Source organism: Thermobia domestica, chromosome 6 (assembly GCF_964235325.1).
Source record: "Thermobia domestica chromosome 6, izTheDome1.hap1.1, whole genome shotgun sequence".
In the NCBI taxonomy this organism is placed as follows: domain Eukaryota; kingdom Metazoa; phylum Arthropoda; class Insecta; order Zygentoma; family Lepismatidae; genus Thermobia; species Thermobia domestica.
In genome coordinates, this window is record NC_137459.1 from 168,541,991 (window position 1) to 168,562,486 (window position 20,496).

General features: G+C 35.3%; 1 protein-coding gene across 1 annotated transcript in view; it reads left to right on the plus strand.

Moving 5' to 3' along the window:
- The window catches only part of LOC145687734 (excitatory amino acid transporter 3-like), a 78,531-nt gene that overhangs the window by 32,585 nt on the left and 25,450 nt on the right, over positions 1–20,496 (plus strand). Inside the window, exons 4-5 of the mRNA XM_081761185.1 lie at positions 503–683; positions 17,057–17,290. Of these exons, the coding sequence (XP_081617311.1) occupies positions 503–683; positions 17,057–17,290 (415 nt within the window). The remainder of the gene's footprint in view (positions 1–502; positions 684–17,056; positions 17,291–20,496) is intronic.

The following is a 20,496-nucleotide window of genomic DNA, read 5'->3' on the forward strand; positions in this document are numbered from 1 at the left end:
ATAAGGAAAGCAAAATATCAAAGTAAATCTACACGGAATATCCCCTGATTATGCATTCATTTTTTCTTTGGACAAAGGTTGACTATTCATCTAATGCATTTGACTAAATTATTTTGATTATTTTATGTATATATTTATCAATGTTTCAGATTCAGATCAATGTCCGTTTTACACTGAAACAATGTAACGTAAAATGGATTGGGAACATCATAACAAAGAAAGTAAAGAAATAAAGAAATAAAGAAAGAAATATATACAGTAACTATAGATACGTTAATTTTCTTCTGAAATACTTCTCAGAGTCAAAAATACCAATATCTGGTGATAAACTATTGTACAATGGTGCCAGTCAGAACTACAAAGGACGATGAACAATTGAAAGTCTGGGAGTTTTTATTATTGTTCTTTACAAAATACATTAGAAAGATACGGGCATGTGTTACCATCTATTGATCATTTTCGCTTGTATAAAGTCACCTTAATTTCGTATTTCTGTTTTCAGATATACTGAAATGGGAGATTGAAGGAAAATATGAAGATGGTACAAACATGCTAGGGATGGTGGTATTTGCTGCCGTTCTCGGAATTACTTTGGGCAAACTGGGAGCAGAAGGATTGCCCCTACTTAATGTTTTTAAAAGTCTTAGTGAAGCAATGATGGTAATCACAGGTTGGGTAATATGGTATGCATGGTCATTAAATTAATTTATGAATATTATTTAGCATATTTCATTCGTATGCAGGGTATGTGTAAACTACACGTGCAAACTTTTAGAATGATAGTGTTCAAAAATATCGAAAAAATTCTAGTAATAGCAGTTACAAAAACAGAGTAGCCGAAAGTATGAGACAATTAGTTTTCAGCAGTTTGCAATAAAAGCATTAATAAAAGTACGACAAACTCTACTTATACAACTATGTTTCAAATTGTGCGGTGCGAATTATGCGAGAGAATTACAGTCGGCTAGAGATGTAATATTATTGGTCTCATACAATCTGACAAGGGAAGTTCACGAAGTGTTTCCGCTGAGATCTAAATCATACCACTGTGTTTGCATTTGATATAACTAGACGAATCCCGAAGTTATACGTGCTACCGGGAGGGTTATAGTGATTTAGAACATATTTTGTAATGGAAACGCTATTTGCTGGAAGAATAGTTTGAACCGGGTCATTTGTTCGGAGACGGTTGGGTAGATGGAAAACTCGACGAACATGTATCCCATCATTTTAAAGACACGCTTTTTAGGGTAAAAAAGTTTGCCCCAGGGACACCCGCAGGGTTCCAGGTGAGGTCCAACTCAGAAGTTTCAAATGGCAAGGGGGGCTAAGTAGCACATCGTTTGAAAGCTGTTGTAAATCAAAGATGTAGCAAGTCTAGACTCTCTATGACAACCCTATGCAAAATGGCGGCCGATCAAAAGGTAAACGAAAACTTAATTGAAAAGTCCATGGCCACCCCTATAAATCGGAAATAATGAGACAAATGTGCAAACGGAAAAGCACATGTGGCATTATTTTCAAAGTGTCACGATTTAAGGTTAAAAAAGTCTTGTTCCAGGGCCCCCGTAGGCTCCGAGGTGGGATCCAACTCAAAGTTTTCAAATGGCAAGACGGGATTAAGTAGCACATCATTTGAAATCTGTTGTTAAATGAAAGAAGATGGAGGAAGTCTCGACTCTCTACGATAACCCTGTGCAAAATGACAGAGGATCAAAATGTAAACACAAACTTCATTGAAAAGTTTATGGCCAACTTGAATCCAAGATAGTCGCTTAAAACCTATGTCGAAAATATAGGCACTCCAAACTGCTGAAGCAAGGAAAGCCAAACTTTGCATGAATATTGATCAGTAAGGGTAGGTGGCGAAAAGATACGAAATGTTAAAAAACGCGATATCTTGAGTTCAAAATGTTGTATTAAGTATCACACGCATGTCCTGCTTAAGTACTGGAGCTGGAGAATCGAAATGTGGTATTTACGTTTATTGTCAATAGTAGATATCCACAAAAGGTCAAAGACGTATCTTCTGTAATCCAATATGGCTGCCATCGCGAAAAATGAGTTCGTAGATAAATGCTGACAATTATGTTGCATCTGACGATCACAGCTGACAATTATGTTGTATTTTCACTCATTCAAATCATTGAAATAAAGAGATCTTCGAGTGATCCGACCGAAGTACAGAAGTTGTTGCCAGCAGGCGGCAGCTCTAACCGCCGCAGCAGACGACTGGAAGTAACATACAACGGACACTACTATTGCTTTTTTTATTTATTTACCACTTCGATTATTTCTTATTTCTTTGTTATTCTTACTTTCATTTTCCATTCTGTTTGTATTGTACATAATTAGTCCGTCATAGTGAACTCATCTTTCATTTCAAAACAACTTTCGAATGATGTGCTACTTAACTTCCCTTGCCATTTGAAATTTTTGAGATGGATCCCGCCTGGAACCCTGTGAGTGACGCCGGGGGCAAACTTTGTTACCCCAAAAAGTGTGCCCTTGAAAATAATGGGATACATGTTCGTCGAGTTTTCCATCTACGCAACCGTCTCCGAACAAATGACCCGGTTTAAACTATTCTTCCAGCTAATAGCTTTTCCATTACAAAATATGTTCTAAATGACGATATCCCATCCGGTGGCACGTATAACTTTGGGACCCTTCTAGTTATAACATACCAAATGCAAACACAATGGTCTCGTTCGCATCTCAGAGAAGCCACTTCGTGACCCTCCCGTGTGAGAAACTCCGCTATAAAGTGAAGTCAGAAACTATGTCATACTATGAACGGATGAACAATATTAAGTATTACATGCAATACAGTTTTTTTATTTATCTTATAATTCTCTTGGAAACATCTTGCAATGCTCAGAATACCTGCGTGTAATTCACTATACAGATAATCTATACTTTCAAATATGCTTATTTAGATAGAGATTATTTATTTATTTATTTATTTATTTTCTAAGAACACATACAGCTAGAAAAGATATTTTAAACTAGACTTTCGCCATTTCACAAACAAATTTTTAAAATGCAAATGCAAAAGCACTAAAAATGTACAATGTAAACTAACTACTCAATCTCACACCATTAGCACATTCGTTGAACATTTATGTTGCTTATACAAAAAAGAAACAGAAAACGCAAGCGTCCGAATTTTGCGCAGATCGGTTTCATAAAATTATTATTTAAAATAAAAATAAATGTTAATATCAGCCGGAAAGTTGTCATCCGCCATATGGAAGAGTTCCCTACAAAAAGTAGTCCAGGGGCATAAAGAATCCTGTGGAATTTTGAATGAAGAAATATTATGACTATACGTGATGTATTTGTAATGAAGCATATAATCATGTGCTACCAGGTGTTTTGACTGATTCCGTTGCAGATGGACTGTATGACGTCATAATTTCAAGATGATCGCCAGAATAGATACTAGTTTCTATTTTGGTTTGTAACTCGTTTATGGTTAATTCTATGCAAATTTTGTAAATAACATTTTTTGTTCCGAATGAAAAAGGTAAAGTTCATTATATATACAGGGTGGCCCAAAAGTAGATATACACCCCTGCTTTGGTCAAGTATAATATTCTAGTTTATGGATTTATTTGCTTCGACTGTTCCGGGCTAAAGTTTTAAGTAAAAAGACGTTAAGAACAAATAATAAAGAAACTAGGTCTACCTGTATGATAACAATAAGAATACAGTGAGATGATCAGTACAGGACTGTATACCTACTTTTGGGCCACCTTGGTCTGCCACTTTAGAGATATAGTCATAGTTCTAATATTTCTCAGTTGTTTTTCATTCATATCAAAAAACCCTTTCGGCAAAGGCTACAGATGGAGGTAGATTCCGTAATTTGTATAAAAGGAAATATGTTAATAGTTTCGATACCATTCATGTTATGTAACTCGATTGATAACTAAGGAGAAAGAGGTTACCGATTTGAAAGGATAATTTGACAATGGGGAATTGGTGAAGGGCTTTTCTCCCGCTTTTTTGTTTTTTTCTCAACCCTTATTCAACCGAGCTTCACCAAATTTGGTTGGTAGGCTTTTAAGGCACTACAAATTTAGGGTTGTTTTGCCCTACAAAATTTGAAGCCAATCGAGTGAAACATACCGGATGTTTCATTTTTTTTTTTTTTTTAATTTTTTCAACGGCTATCAATCTGTTGTCCGGGCTATTTCTCCGCTCCTGTTTGAATCGATTTACACTATTTTTTTTGAATGATTCTGTATGAGTATCTAGTTGAGCCTCCCAAAACTTGAGACAGATCTGAGGAAAACTCCACTTACAGTAGCAGTTACAATAAAACAATTGACCGATCTTGATCAAATTTTCAACATGGATGAGGTTCAGGCCTGAGATTATTTCTATGATTTAAATTTGACGGAGCAAGAGGAGGAGGAGGAGGGGGAGGAGGAGGAGGGGAAGATATATGAAAATCAATTTATATAAGACTGAAAGTGACTATTTTTATAACTTAATAACTCTTGAACTATTAGACCGATCTCAATCAAATTTTCAAGATACATGAGGTTCGGATCTAGAAACATTTTTGTAGTTTCACTTTAACGGTAGATCCTAGGGGAAGGGTAGGGGGAATTATAAATAAAAACTAATAAAACCTAATAACTTTTGAACCACCCAACCAATCGCGATCAAATTTTCAACATACATGAGGGTCAAGCCTTGGGTGCTTTTTATCGTTTCCCTTTGAAGAGTCTACCTAGGGAAGGAGGAGGGGGAGATATAAGTAAAAAAATAAAGTGACTGCATTTGTGACTTCATCACTCTTGAACCACCTGACCAATATCAATCAAATTTTCAACATACATGTGTTTAGGAGCAGGGATAACTTTAGTCTATTCACTTTGACGATGCAACGTAGGGGAGGGGGAGGAGAAGACACATTTTAAAATGATCAAAAATGACAGATATTAGTGTTGAGTCCATAGTTTTCGTGGTTGGTGAGAGAATCAGTGACACTTCTGATGCTGTTTCAATCCAAGTTCATCCCTGATAGTTGGTGAGGGGGAGGGCACAACGTAGGGAATGGGAATAAACATTTAAAATTGATCGAAAATGAGTAATATTAGTGTCTAATCCATAATTTTCAGGATCATTCAGATGAACAGTAACATTTCCGATTAGGTTTAAATTCAAAATCAGCCGCGCCTCTTGGGGAAGAGGGAGAAAGAGATATATAAAAATGATCGAAAATGGCCGCTATCAGTATCGAATTTTAGTTTTCTGGGTCGCTTAGATGAACAGTGATACTTTCGATCCCGTTTAAATTCAAATTCTACTTGGTGGAGGGGGAAGAGGAGATATTTAAAAATGGTCGAAGTTGACCGATATTAGTGCTGAATCCACATTTTTTGGGATCACTGAGATGAACAGTGACACTTTCGATGCCATGACCCGCAACATGGGAGAGGAGAATGTATATATAAATGATCGAAAATGATCAATGTTAGTGTCGAATCCATGGTTTTTGTGGTCGCCGAGATGATCAATGATCTTTCCGATGCTGTTTAAATCGATGCCATTAAAAACAAAAACAGCATATTTCACGGGTACTAAACACATGAGATACGGAGTTGTGCATTTATTTTTTTTCAACCCAGCGAAGCGGGTAATATATATCTATATCTATATCTATATCTATATATCTATATCTATATCTATCTATCTATCTATCTATCTATCTATCTATCTATATATATATATATATATATATATATATATATATATATATAGGGTTGTCCATTTTAATCTTTCTATGGAAATATCTCGAAAACGGTTGAACATAAATGAACTGAACAAAAATTCAAATACGGAATACCATGGGGGTTATCGCATGGTGTCGCGATACCCACCAGGACCGCCCTTCTTGGGCGCGCAGGGCCCAACTTCTAAAATTTAAAGGGAAACATGGCGCGAATGATACCTCGTTCAATAGATCTTCAAACGCTAAACTGCGTTGTGGTAAAATATTTTTCATATGGGCCACCGTTTCCAAAACGACGGCCAAGACATGGTGCCTCTATCAGATAAAAAGTCCAGTACCACTGATATGAAAACGGTTGGAGATAAATGAACAATCACAATCAGAAACAGGAAAATGGAATGGGGCACTTCGAATCATGTTGTCGCAATGACCCTCAAGGCCACCGTTCATGGAGGCCCAGGGCCCAACTTCAAAATTTTAAATGGAAACATGGCGCGAATGATACCTCGTTCAATAGATCTTCAAACGCTAAACTGCGTTGTGGTAAAATATTTTTCATATGGGCCACCGTTTCCAAAACGACGGCCAAGACATGGTGCCTCTATCAGATAAAAAGTCCAGTACCACTGATATGAAAACGGTTGGAGATAAATGAACAATCACAATCAGAAACAGGAAAATGGAATGGGGCACTTCGAATCATGTTGTCGCAATGACCCTCAAGGCCACCGTTCATGGAGGCCCAGGGCCCAACTTCGAAATTTTAAATGGAAACATGGGGCGAGTGATACCTCGTTCTATAGATCTTCAAACACTAAACAGCGTTGTGGTAAATTTTTTTTCATATGGGCCACCGTTTCCAAAATGACCGCTAAGACATGGTGTCTCTATCAGATAAAACGTCCAGTACCCCTAATATTAAAACGGTTGGAGATAAATGAACAGAATAGAACTCACCGTGACATCATTCGACGTGCAGTATGGCATTTCCTATTTGAACTTTTGTTCTGTTATTTATATTCAACCGTTTTCATATTAGTGGTACTGGACATTTTATCTGATATAGGCACCATGTCTTGGTGGCCATTTTGAATACGGTGACCGATGTGAACAATCTTTTGTCACAACGCTGTTTAGTTTCTAAAGACCTATCGAAGGAGATATCACTCGCCCCATGTTTCCATTTAATATTTAAAGTTGGGACCTGGACATCCATGAAGGGCGATCCTGGGGGACACTGCGACAACATCATTCGATGTGCAGGTGTGTGTGTGTGTGTGTGTGTGTGTGTGTGTGTGTGTGTGTGTGTGTTATCTAAAGTTTACCAGTTAAGCTTGAAAAATGAAATGAAATCTTTGAGTTTTATGTCCCACGTCTATGCCGGCTAGGCTAAAGGAGACGGTGATGATGAGAAATGAGTGAAATGAAGAAAGTGGAAGGAAACGGAAGAACACCAAGGAAACCCAAGCACACGGTGTTTGTCCGCCACAAAGTTCACTTGACGCGAGCTGGTATCGAACCAGGGATCCCATTCACCATAGATGAACGCTCTACCACGGAGCCACCGTGGCCGAGTTAGTTAAGCTTGGAGTTAACAGCATCAGTAGTGTCATTATACATTTCAGCGACCACAACATCTATGGATTCAACACGGTCGTTTCCGAATATTTTGACATGTCACGTCCCCCTTCCATCTTACATTGTAAAAACTGTTCGAGTCGTTGTTCTTGCTGCATTAACCTATATTTTGGAGGGTGTCCAATGGCAACTCTGAAAATTACTTTGCTGGGTTGTCTTTATTACCATTGGTTGTCTTTACATGTAATATTCTAAGAATATTGCAAATATCTACGTGTTGGAACTGTATTATTTATAACATACGTATTAACATATATTCCTTTTTATTTTAAAATTAACACTTAAAAATAATATGTAAAGAAAATGCTTCATTACAAATACTAATCATAATATTTCTTCATTCAAAATCCCACGGACTAGGAAACATTTTCTTATCCCCTTGCACTAAAGGACTGAAATTAATATTAAGCTAGGATTATGATTTTTTTTCTGATCGCTTTTTCAGGTAACAAATCGCTAGCTCATTGGAACCTAACCTACTTTCTTTTTCTTCTTGTAAATTTTGTACTCTTACATGGATGATATTTTGAAGCAGTCAAGTTTAATACTTTTTCATGTCTCGACACATTAGACCTATAGGAATTAGACTATAGTGGAACATTAGACCATATTGAATCTTCTAATTCTGACAATACTTATAATCCTCCAATGTCAGCGGACTTCATAAATTCAACCTTTTTTCTTCTTTTTCTAAACTCTGACAAATATCTACGCTCTACCGCCTTTGAGTTTAAGCAAAATATTTTCTGCTTCCCGCTTTAAAGAAACGAAGTCGTTCATCTATGAGTTTAGCAGCTACATACGTGGGTGAAACAACTTTGTCGATCCGCCATGGCTCTAATCTCACACATTAGGATAAATTAAACAAAAAAATAAATAAATAAAATAAGTGTAAATGAAGAGAATTAGCAAAGCATTGTTGAATGCAAACATACCAGGAAGGCTTTACCTCCCTGAATTGTAGATTTATTCCCCTGAGAAACGAAACATTTAATATAATTTTTCATATCCCAACACATATGAAAACTCATTTTAATGAAAAAGTATTTTATCTATGAGAAAAAGCCTGAATGCACTATTGCAAAGCAAGCAGTACCAAAATAAATTACTAGAACCCCTACCCTCCAAAAATTTCGAAGCTTACATTAATATCCACGGCAAAGTGCTTGGTTTCGGTTATCATCGCAAACAGTAGTCTTAAAGATTTTTTCTTCATTATGTATCTGGTGGGAGAGAACAAAAATTTAATTTCATAATCATTCCCTTTCCTTAATCATCCATCTCCTTCGCACTAAAGTAGGCATTAAGCTAAGAAATTTCATTTTTCTCCATTATGCAGTGACATTAAGAAATTAATAGTTTTAAAAAAAATAAAAACAGAGTTTTAATATCTTAAAGAATCAAGCAATGTAATACGACATACTGTTTTAGTTACCGATGTGAGGTTCTATTTGCGAAGCTTCAGATTTGTCTAAATTAGACATAAGTATGTTATTGCTAAAAATCGAATAAAAAAGGAGTGTTCTACTGAATGGAAAGACTGAAACTTTATTGAAACTTTACAAAAAGAAAACAAATGTTTACTAAAGGGGAAGCTCGATGCATCTACTTCAAAATGAACTATGATTGTTGCCGAAAATAAGCAACTTAATGAAATATTTACTGCCATTCATTTCTAATTCTGTTTTTTAACCTCAACATCTGTACTTTTATTTATAATGCTTGTTTAAAAAATAAATTGAATTTTTCCTACAACATATCAATATCTTAATCTTCGTGGGATCCAAATTTTCCTGTTTTTGAATTTGAGAACGAATGACGTAAGTATAAACACTAATTTGTAAGGTGTGAGATACACAAGCAACTTTCTCTTGATAGTTGAGGGGCATATGTAATTCCGCAGGATTTTGAATGAAGCAATTATATGATTGGTGGCGATGGATAGGTAATGAGCTATAGAATCGTATACTACCGGGTGTTTTGTCTCAAAGTGTGGCCGAACCGGTATATGACGTCATACTTAAAAGATGGTCGCTAACGCCAATATCGATGTCCTTTTAGCGCTACAAAGGCTAAAGTTCTCAACCGATTTTCATCTGAAGTGGCTCATTTTATTTCTTCTGGTTGCTGCATGTGCCCTTTGCATAGGTATTTGCCAAATAAATAGTTTCACTACTTCAAAAATTAAGAAAACTATCAAAACTGAGATAAAATTAAATCGCTTTTTCTAATTTCAATGGTCATACCCACTAAACTAGCGAATGGGGTTTAGTAAGTGTCTCATTTTTTTCTCCATGGCTATTATTTATACATATTGAATAAATATTTGACAAATAGATGATTATATTTATTTACAAATTTAATAAAAAGTCGGCAAAATGATATAAAATCGAGTCTTTTTGAAAGATATGTAGTCAAATATCGACAATGAAAATGGTGTGAGGTATAAAATGTTAACAAATCATAATGCCGATAAATACCTTTAAATTAAACAAAAGTTTCCGATTATAAGATAATTTATTCTCGTATTGTAGTGGACCACTTCCTTATTACTGTTGAAAAAAGATACGCATCCAATTAAACAAAAATAAAAATTAGTAAGCATGCTGGGTTGTAAAATCAAAAGAAATAGTAAAATACTTCAAATACACAAATAAACCATCTTTTATTATTACAGAATTGTTTAGAAAGGAAACTAATAATAGAAATTCGACTTATGAGTCATTATCTGAATCCGACAGTTGAATTTGATCATCATTTTCACAGTTGTCACAATTCTCATGACTCATGGTAGGAAAATACTCATTTCGCCTCATTTCCTATCTAAACGTACCTACATGGTCAGGGAGATATTGTTGTCGAAAATTAGCCCATCGTCACCCCATCAATTGGTAGTGAGTTCTTAAGATGTGTTGGTGTAAAAATGGCTTTGTTGGCGCCAAAGTTTCACGTTGGACATGTTTTTCCATAAACAGCCACCACCGGAGTTTACCAATATCTGAAAATTCTTTACCTTGTAAATATGAGCGACAAATGTACATTTCTATCAATTTTTCATCTTCACATGTAAAACTTTCTGGACAGTTTAATCTATCAAATACCTCTAGAACTTTTACTGTGAAAGATTCAAAAACTTTCTAGAAACATTGTTTTCCCCTGTTCTTGAAGCAATCTGCTGTGTCACATACAGATAGAGAATGAAGTGCTAATAATGCCTTAACTTGCTTTGCTTGGGATTTAGATAAGCGTAAATACGATAACTTCTATTAACCTCCTATTAGCTCAAATTCCGGTCACAAACACACTGTCTGGTGGAAGCAACTGTAACCTCGCAATAACATAATAAACACATCTGTATCTGTTGAATAGATATGGGGAGTAGAAGCACTGGCGGATACATGTAAACAGTGTAAAATAATTTTTGTATCAGCTCCCTCTTAATTACTTTCAATTTCGTAACATCATCTCTGACAGATGACTTTGCCTCGTTCCCCCAACTAACAGCTATATTTTGCTTTATTTTCTGTGCATGCAATAATACTTTATGAGCGAGGTAAGCTGTTAACTCATCCTTAGTCTTCTGGTGAGACAGTAAAGACGTCAAGGTTGCTTTCCTTGTATCTGCGGAGTAGGTGATTTTATATTGATTAGACGTTGTTTGAATAGACCTTTTCTTTCTCATTGAGTTCTTCAGTGAATGTTCGATGTAAGTGTAAAAAAACTATGAGTGTTCGTCATATTTCGTTAGATACCGATCCATCTCCTTGACAAACTCAATTGAAAGGTCCCAACACGTCTTTACACTTAAATCTTTTTGCATACATTGTACCTCTGCCATGTCATAAATGACTGCTACAGAGTGTTGTATGGAGTGGTTTGTTTTGAGTGAGTTGATGGTCCATTGTATGTAGATGAAGTTTTTTGATTTGTATTGTCAGAAATTGGCAATATAAGACCTTCAAGAATTTTCATCTAATTGCTCTTGTTGAAAGGTAAAATCATTTATCCGTCTAAATTAAATATTGATCAGGGAACAGCTGAGAACTCATAATCACTGAGACACTGCTACAGATCGTTGTAGGGTCGACTCCTCCAAACAATTAGTAACGTAGTGAACAGAGAACGATCTGCTTTTAACTGCAATACAGCGTCAGACAATTTCGTCAATACAACTCTACGTTTTACTACATAATTGAAGGTATATTTTTTTATTGGTGCCCACAAACTACATTTATCTGATTCAATCTTTTCTTGCTAGAAAACGTTGTACTGCTGAAGTCCTTTTTCAGACATAGTGTTCTTCTGGATAAATTCTAAAAAAAAAAAAAAAAAAAAAAAAAAAAGCTTTGTTGATATATTTATTAGTTTTTTTTTCATAAACGTTACGGGTTTGTTATTGTCTAAAGAGAGCCATACATCTTTTGGGTATCTTTCTGTTGGTGAGACGTTTTGCATGCTATAAAATAATGGTGTTTTCACCTGTTTTCCTAATTTCTGTGGATATCCTAGATAGTTGAGGAGAAGGTAAGAAAAAAGTGTTAGAGTCGGTTTTCGTTTGCCACATCTCCAAATATTTCATTGCTTTGGTTACGTGTTCGAGAGCTTCATCTTTTCCTATAGAACAAAACGGCATTTGTTCTTGTTTAAAACCGAACTTCAGTTGCTAGATGAAGGAACGAGGCAAAACCTTCGGTTAGCGATGATGTTACGAACTTGCAAGTAGTCAGGAGGGAGCTGATACAAAAAATTAAATTACATTGTTCAAATGTATCGGCCCGTGCTTCTACTCTCCACATCTATTCAACAGATACAGATGTGTTTATTCTGTTATTGCGAGGTTACAGTTGCTTCCACCAGGCAGTGTGCTTGTGACCGGAATTTGAGCTAATAGGAGGTTAATAGAACTTATCGTATTTACGCTTGCCTAAATCCCAAGCAAAGCAAATTAAGGCATTATTAGCACTTCATTCTCTATCTGTATGTGACACAGCAGATTGCTTCAAGAACAGGGGAAAACAATGTTTCTAGAAAGTTTTTGAATCTTTCACAGTAAAAGTTCTAGAGGCATTTGATAGATTAAACTGTCCAGAAAGTTTTACATGTGAAGATGAAAAATTGATAGAAATGTACATTTGTCGCTCATATTTACAAGGTAAAGAATTTTCAGATATTGGTAAACTCCGGTGGTGGCTGTTTATGGAAAAACATGTCCAACGTGAAACTTTGGCGCCAACAAAGCCATTTTTACACCAACACATCTTAAGAACTCACTACCAATTGATGGGGTGACGATGGGTTAATCTTCGACAACCATATCTCCCTGACCACGTAGGTACGTTTAGATAGGAAATGAGGTGAAATGAGTATTTTCCTACCATGAATCATGTATCATGCCCTCCAGAAGCTATTTTAAAATTGGTGCGTTGCGATTGTGTTAAAGGATGATATGCTTTCAATTGTGTCAATTACAAATACCGTGTTCAAATACTTAGATATACAGTACTGAGCAAATGTGGAGCAGAGGAAAGAGAATTGTGACAACTGTGAAAATGGTGATCAAATTCAACTGTCGGATTCAGATAATGACTCATAAGTCGAATTTCTATTATTAATTTCCTTTCTGAACAATTCTGTAATAATAAGAATGGGTTTATTTGTGTATTTGAAGTATTTTACTATTTCTTTTGATTTTACAATCCATCATGTTTACTAACTTTTATTTTTGTTTAATTGGATGTATATCTTTTTTTAATAGTAATAAAGGAAGTAGTCCACTACAATACGAGAATAAATTACCCTATAATCGGAAACTTTTGTTTAATTTAAAGGTATTTATCTACATTATGATTTGTTAACATTTTATACCTCACACCATTTTCATTGTCGATATTTGACTACATATCTTTCAAAAAGACTCGATTTTATATCATTTTGCCGACTTTTTATTAAATTTGTAAATAAATATAATCATCTATTTGTCAAATATTTATTCAATATGTATAAATAATAGCCATGGAGAAAAAAATGAGACACTTACTAAACCCCATTCGCTAGTTTAGTGGGTATGACCATTGAAATTAGAAAAAGCGATTTAATTTTATCTCAGTTTTGATAGTTTTCTTAATTTTTGAAGTAGTGAAACTTTTTATTTGGCAAATACCTATGCAAAGGGCACATGCAGCAACCAGAAGAAATAAAATGAGCCACTTCAGATGAAAATCGGTTGAGAACTTTAGCCTTTGTAGCGCTAAAAGGACATCGATATTGGCTTTAGCGGCCATCTTAGAAGTATGACGTCATACACCGGCTCGGCCACACTTTGAGACAAAACACCCGGTAGTACACGATTCTATAGCTCATTACCTATCCATCGCCACCAATCATATAATTGCTTCATTCTAAATCCCACGGACTTTGTTATATTTACATATGCCCCTGCACTGTGACTCCCCTCTGTATAATTTCTCGCAATGCCCATAAATATAAAAGTATTTGTTGCTATGAAAGTTAAAGTATTTTAAAATCTATATATGTGAAAGTAGTTTATAACAAAAAGTTCTCTGTTTGAAGGTTGATATGATTGATAAATATAACAAGTACTTTCATTTGTTATGTTAGTATATAATGAATCGGAACTATACACTTATGAATAACAATTTCCAAATTATTTTAAATATAATTATACCTAGATGCTTTCTGATTACAATCATATTTAATTTGATTTTATTCGATTTTAAGTATAGTGTCTCTTTTATTAACATGGTGTGGGTCTATAGCTACATCAGACTTGAATCTACAGCTTAAAATGGGATCCGAACCACATGAGCTCCCGTCGAAAAACGAATCAGGGTCTTTCACTCCAAAGGCACGTACGCTAACCGCTCAGCCACGAGGAGTTTATAAACGTATTTAGAAAAGAAATACTGTAAACATTGAAAAAGATAATTTAAGAAAAATCAGCGCAAATGTTTAGTACTTATGTATTAAGTTCTATCTATCATTTACGATAATCAGATTTTTCAAGAAGCTCCCTAAAGTTGAGCAGTAAGTACAAAAGTTTTTTTTTTTTTTTTTTTTTTTTGTCACAGTTAACTTGCAATAAATACCAACAATGAAAAGCTTCTTTTAAAAAGTGACTGCACGTATTTTAGATATAGCATTTTGCGAGAACTAAAAATATGAGTGTAGAAATATTGTTTACTTTTTGTAATAATTTGTACAAAGGTTCTACAATGACCTAAAAGTAGATCTTATTAACAGAGGCAGCTCGTGAGCGAAGTCATATTGGTAAAAGATCAATTGTATCACCTCAAACAGAGGGAAGAAAACATACCTAATATATTAATTCTTGTCTACAACAATTAGTACAATTAGTAACTTTTCTTTATTTAGTTGGAAGCTATAAAACTATATTTTACTGATGCGACTTCCCTCATATCACACGCCGTTTCTACCTATTAATTATTTTACACGAAGAGCAAGTGCATGGAAAGAAATTTACATCAGATATTAATCTGATGTTGCTCTTTTGCTCAATAAATCTGGAAATATATTTGTATTTATTTTAAATCGCACATTAAATATGACATAAAATGTAATTTTAAAGAAAGACTTAGTGCGCAGCATAGTTTGATATATTTTGGTCCGGCACTGCTGTATTGACGATTTACATATTCCAGGTAGGTGTATCTAAATACATATTTACTTCGATTGATACGAATTTTAAACACGACAGGAGTTAAATATATTCTTAACTAGCATATATTACCCGCTTCGCTGGGTATAAATAAATAATCTAAATGCACATCTTTGTATCTCATGTATTTTATTGCCATTAATGTTTTATTGTTTATTGCAGCAAACATGTTTTCACAGTTTTTGTTAATGTTTGGGAACGTTATGATGTATCCAATAACAATATTTTCTCTTAGTTGTAAATAAGTGTGATTCGTGTTCTAATACTGCAGAAATAACTAATTTTTCCGTAATTCAATTAGTGTTATATATATTTCCCCCTCCCCCATGTTGCAGGCCATGGCATCGGAAGCGTCACCGTTCATCTCAGCGACTCAAAAAAGTGTGGATTCAGGACTAATATCGGGCATTTTCGATGATTTTTAAATATCTCTTCCTCCCCCTTCCCCAAGTTACGGGTTTGAATTTGGATTTAAACGGGATCAAAAGCATCACTGTTCATCTAAGCGGCCCAGAAAACTATAAACTCGACACTGATAGTGGCCATTTTCGATTATTTTTATATACCTCTTTCTCCCCCTCGCTGATGAAAGGGGCGCTAAAAACAAAAAAATCAAATCAAATCAATCTCCCCCGCTCCCAAGTTGCGGGGCTGATTTTGGATTTAAACAAGATCAGAAATGTCACTGTTCATCACAATGATCCTGAAAACTATGGATCAGATACTAATATTGCTAATTTTCCATCATTATTATCTACAGCAACCCCTCCCACTCCTCCGTGCTGCGGCACACTGCATCAGAATTGTTACTGTTACTCTCAGCTACTCATAAAACTATGAATTAGACATTAATATTAGTCGTTTTGGATCTTTTTTAAATGTTTATCGCCTTCCCCTACGTTGTACCCTTCCCCTCCCCAACAAGGAGAGCTGAACTTGGATTGAAGCAGCATCAGAAGTGTCACTGTTTCTCTCATTTACCCTGTGAAAACTATGGATTCAACACTAATATCGGTCATTTTTGAACATTTTTAAATTTCTCTCCCCCTCTCCTTCCCCTACGTTGCATCGTCAAAGTGAGTAGCCTAAAGTAATCCCTGCCCCTAAACTCATGCATGTTGAAAATTTGATTGAGATCGGTCGGGTGCTTCAAGAGTGATGAAGTCACAAAAGCGGTCATTTTTATTTTATTTTTTTACATGTCTTCCCCCTCCCTCTCCCTTAGGTTGGATTGTCAAAGTGAATCGATAAAAAAACACCCAAGGTCTGACCCTCATATATGTTGAAAATGTTTCCGAGATTGGTTGGGTGGTTCAAAAGTTATTAGGTTTTATTGTTTTTTATTTATACGTCCCCCTCCACTGGGATCTACCGTTAAAGTGAAATTTCTAAAATGTTTCCAGTTCTAAAACTCATGCATCCTGAAAATTTGAGTGAGATAGGTCTAATATTAAGAGATATTGAGTTACAAAAATAGTCACTTTCAGTCTTATATAAATTGATTTGTATATATCTCCCTCTCCTTCTCCTCCCCTACGTTGAACCGTCAAATTTAAATCATAAAAGAACTATCCCACGCCCTAACCTCATCTATGTTGAAAATTTGATCAAGATCGGTCAAGTGGTTCAAGAGTTATTAAGTTTATTTATATTCAAGAGTTCATTTCATTCAAGGGTTCAAGAGTTCATTTTTATATTCCCTCCCTCGCCCCTCAGTTCTAACATCAAAGTGAATAGCCTAAAACCAGCCCAGCCTCAAACCTTATCCATGTTACAAATTCGATCGAGATCGGTCAGACGGTTCAGGAGATTTAGTCACAAACATAGTGATTTTCAATTTCATATATATAGATATGCGTTGACCATAAAATACGAGATATCTAAAAATTACAAAATGTATGACTATACGGGAAATATTATACATTGTCATCATTTATATTAAACAGAGTAACTTTATTTACTTTACCTTACAGGTTGTCTCCAGTTGGTATTTTGTTTCTGGTTACTGCTAAGCTCTTGGAAATTGAGGATATTGCTGAAGTTATTGGACAATTAGGAAAATATTTTGGTACTGTCTTACTTGGTCTTGTCATTCATGGCTTCATAGTACTTCCACTGATTTATGTATTATTTACCAGGTCATCACCATTTAGGTATCTCGCTAACATGTCACAAGCAATGGCCACTGCATTTGGAACTTCTTCAAGGTAAGGTTAACTTGAAATTTGAATCATATAACTCTACATCTTGAATAATTTGACGATAGTTATTTATAATTCCGATTTAACGAAATGAGTTGATCATTCTTTATTATTCTCCGAAACATAATTCTCCAACTCAAGGCCAAATTCAGCAGTTATATGAAATATCAAAATCTAGCACTTATCATCAATTTATGTTATGCACAACAAAGTACTTTAAGTGCAATTAAACGTAAGTTTTCTTCGCAGTTTCTCAAACTGAGAAGAGTTTTTTTTCATGGTTACTAATTTGAAATTCCAGAAGAACTACCAAAACATACTTTCTTATAAATTGATGTGATTTGGTTCTACACATACATGTAATTTGACCCTTGTGCGGTCACACTTTTTCCATGAAGAACCGTAGTCGCGTACAGCCAGCTCCCATTTAAAGGATGTGTCAGCTATCCAACTCGAACTTGACCTTACCAATACGTTTATTTTTTATAATCCACAAAGTATAATCAGTTTTAAAAGTCTATTATAATGATCAATTAAACATCAGTTGCAAAACATTATCCCAGAGAAAACATGCCCAATTAAATCAAATAACAAAATATTCAACTGAGAAACTAAAATTTCAGCTCAAAGTTACATTATACATCAATGATCGGGTTAATTGTGTCACAGTAGGATATTTCTAATATGTCCTCAAAGAGAACAACGTTTTTTATCCCTAATGGTTTAATAGCTTTTTGAAGGTCTAATCGTTTTATTAGAGGATAGTACATGCTTCATAATACATTTCGGAGACCGAGGAAGTTGGAGTAATGGTTTGTTTGACGTTATGTGCCGCTGCTATATACAAGTATTGGATATGTACTTGAACTATAAAAGGAGGTGGAATGTTGTGATTACAAAAGTATACAAAACAGTAATTACAAATTATTATTGGGACGATAAAAATTTGATACAGATAATATATATGAACTTTCGAACTCAGATCGTTTCATTTCAACATCGAGGGTATATGAAATGTACACCTACGTCTCAACGTAGGATCCGAACAACAGTAGTTCATAGCTAAACTTGAAGGTCGAACACTTATTATCACCCAAACTTCGATTCTTATAGCAACATAAACTCACTGTTAGAGCTCCACAAATATAAAATAATTTATTTATTGATTAGAGTTTACCGTCCCTTTATGCACTGGATTCAAGCCCGGTAGTTGTTCGGAGTCAACGTAACTAGTACGTTCCGCTCTTCGTGACCTGGACGTTTCATTAGGATACAATATACAGAAACTTCAAAACCTCAAACTCAGCTGTTGCTTTGAAACTGATTTAATGGTTCGTATCTCAATACCTCCCTCAGTGAATGCAGCTTTGATTGAAATGTCTTTTTCTTGTATTAATTATATTTATTTTAAATATAATTTGTAAGTTTCTAATTTATTTCAATTAATTTTCGATTGAAAGATTCTCTAACTTTTTAGCGACGCACTGTTGGTTATAAACCATTCACTCCTGTAGGTACCCCTGTTACAATCTGCAAACTTAATATTTGATCAAACATAGCGCTATTAGCTACCTATGAACATTGTTTCTACGATATTCTTGGTGTGGGCGCAATGATAGCGCCACAAGATTTGTTTAATACTTACAGGAGCACGTTCAGAGCAGAACCCTGCAAACCCAGGCCCGAAGACGGCCCGGCCCGGCCCGGATGAATCTCGAGCCGGGCTCTAACCGGGCCGGCCCGGCTCGGCCCGAACACTGTGAACGACGGATCAGAAACTAATGTTGGCAGCCTGTGTTAATCGTAATGTGTTTGGGAAATTAACTCTTTATTCAAGACTGTAAAGTACTGTATTTCTACTACTCTTATTATTACTACTATTGCTACTGCTATTATTATTATTATTATTATTATTATTATTATCATTATTATTATTATTATTATTATTATTATTATTATTATTATTACTATTATTACTACTACTATTACTTCTATTACTACAACTGTTACGACTTCGCGTCAGAGTTGACATGTCTGGTGGTACATATTTTACAATTTAAGTACAGAAAAATTCGAAGAAATACTAGTTATTATGGCCGGTCTGCGTAGAATGCGAACCGATGCTTGACGAGGGGCAACGGTGGCTCTGTAGGTAAAGCACTCACATCTGGTGCTAGAGGTCGTCGGATCGATCCCTCCTCGTGTTATGTGAGCTTTGTTGTGGACAAACACCGTGAGCGTGGTAGTTTTCGGATTAGCTAGTTTTCGTCCACTGTCTTCATTCCACCAATTCATCAATCATCATCCATACGTCTTGAGCCGTAATTGCCTAAAGAACATACGAGAAAGTCAAGTCCTTGACCTACTAATTAGAATTTGGTCCGCTATCATTAAACCACGGAGGCCGAAACCATGAACTGGCGTGTTCATAAGATTAGTAGTAGTAGTAGTAGTAAGTAGTAGTAGTAATAGTGTAAGCAGAAACAGTAGTTGTAGTGGTAGTATTAGCAGCAGCAGTAGTAGTAGTATCCGCCTTAAAATTAGTAGTAGTAATACTAGAAATAGTATCAGCGGTAGTATTAGTAATAGTAGTGTTTTACCAGTTGTTACTGGCACTAATCCTGGGTGGATGAGGAGGACAAATCCCCTTCTTTGAATTTGGGGGACTGTCCTCCCCCATAATTCGATTTGAAATGTGTTTCGTAGGGAGAAATGTGATGATATATGTCCGATTGCCACAAAGGGAAGTGAGCTAAAATTGATGCCCCCCAGAATAAGCCTCAAATCGGTCCGCCTCCCAATGTTCAAGAACACTGTGCTTCCGTGATCCTCCATAGCATTGTTTTTCAACTTCATACATAATTTGAACATCGCTTAAACAAAAATATGGGAACGTACTTACCCGTCTCCCTAATCTTGAAGACAGATTTGCTTTACTGCCAGTAGTAGTAATGTTAATAGGAGTAGCGATAGTAGTTGTAGAAGTAATAGTAGTTGTAGTAATAGTAGTAGTAGTAGTATTAATAGTAGACGTAGTGGTGTTATTATTAGTTGTTCTATTATAGTATTACTAGTAAAAGCAGTAGCAGTATTTGCTATCGTATTTCTATAGTAATAAGAGTAGTAATAGTAATAGTAGTATTAGCAGTAGTCGTTTTAATATTAGTACTACATAAGGTGTAGCAGTTTCACCTATCTTCTCTGTTACTCGT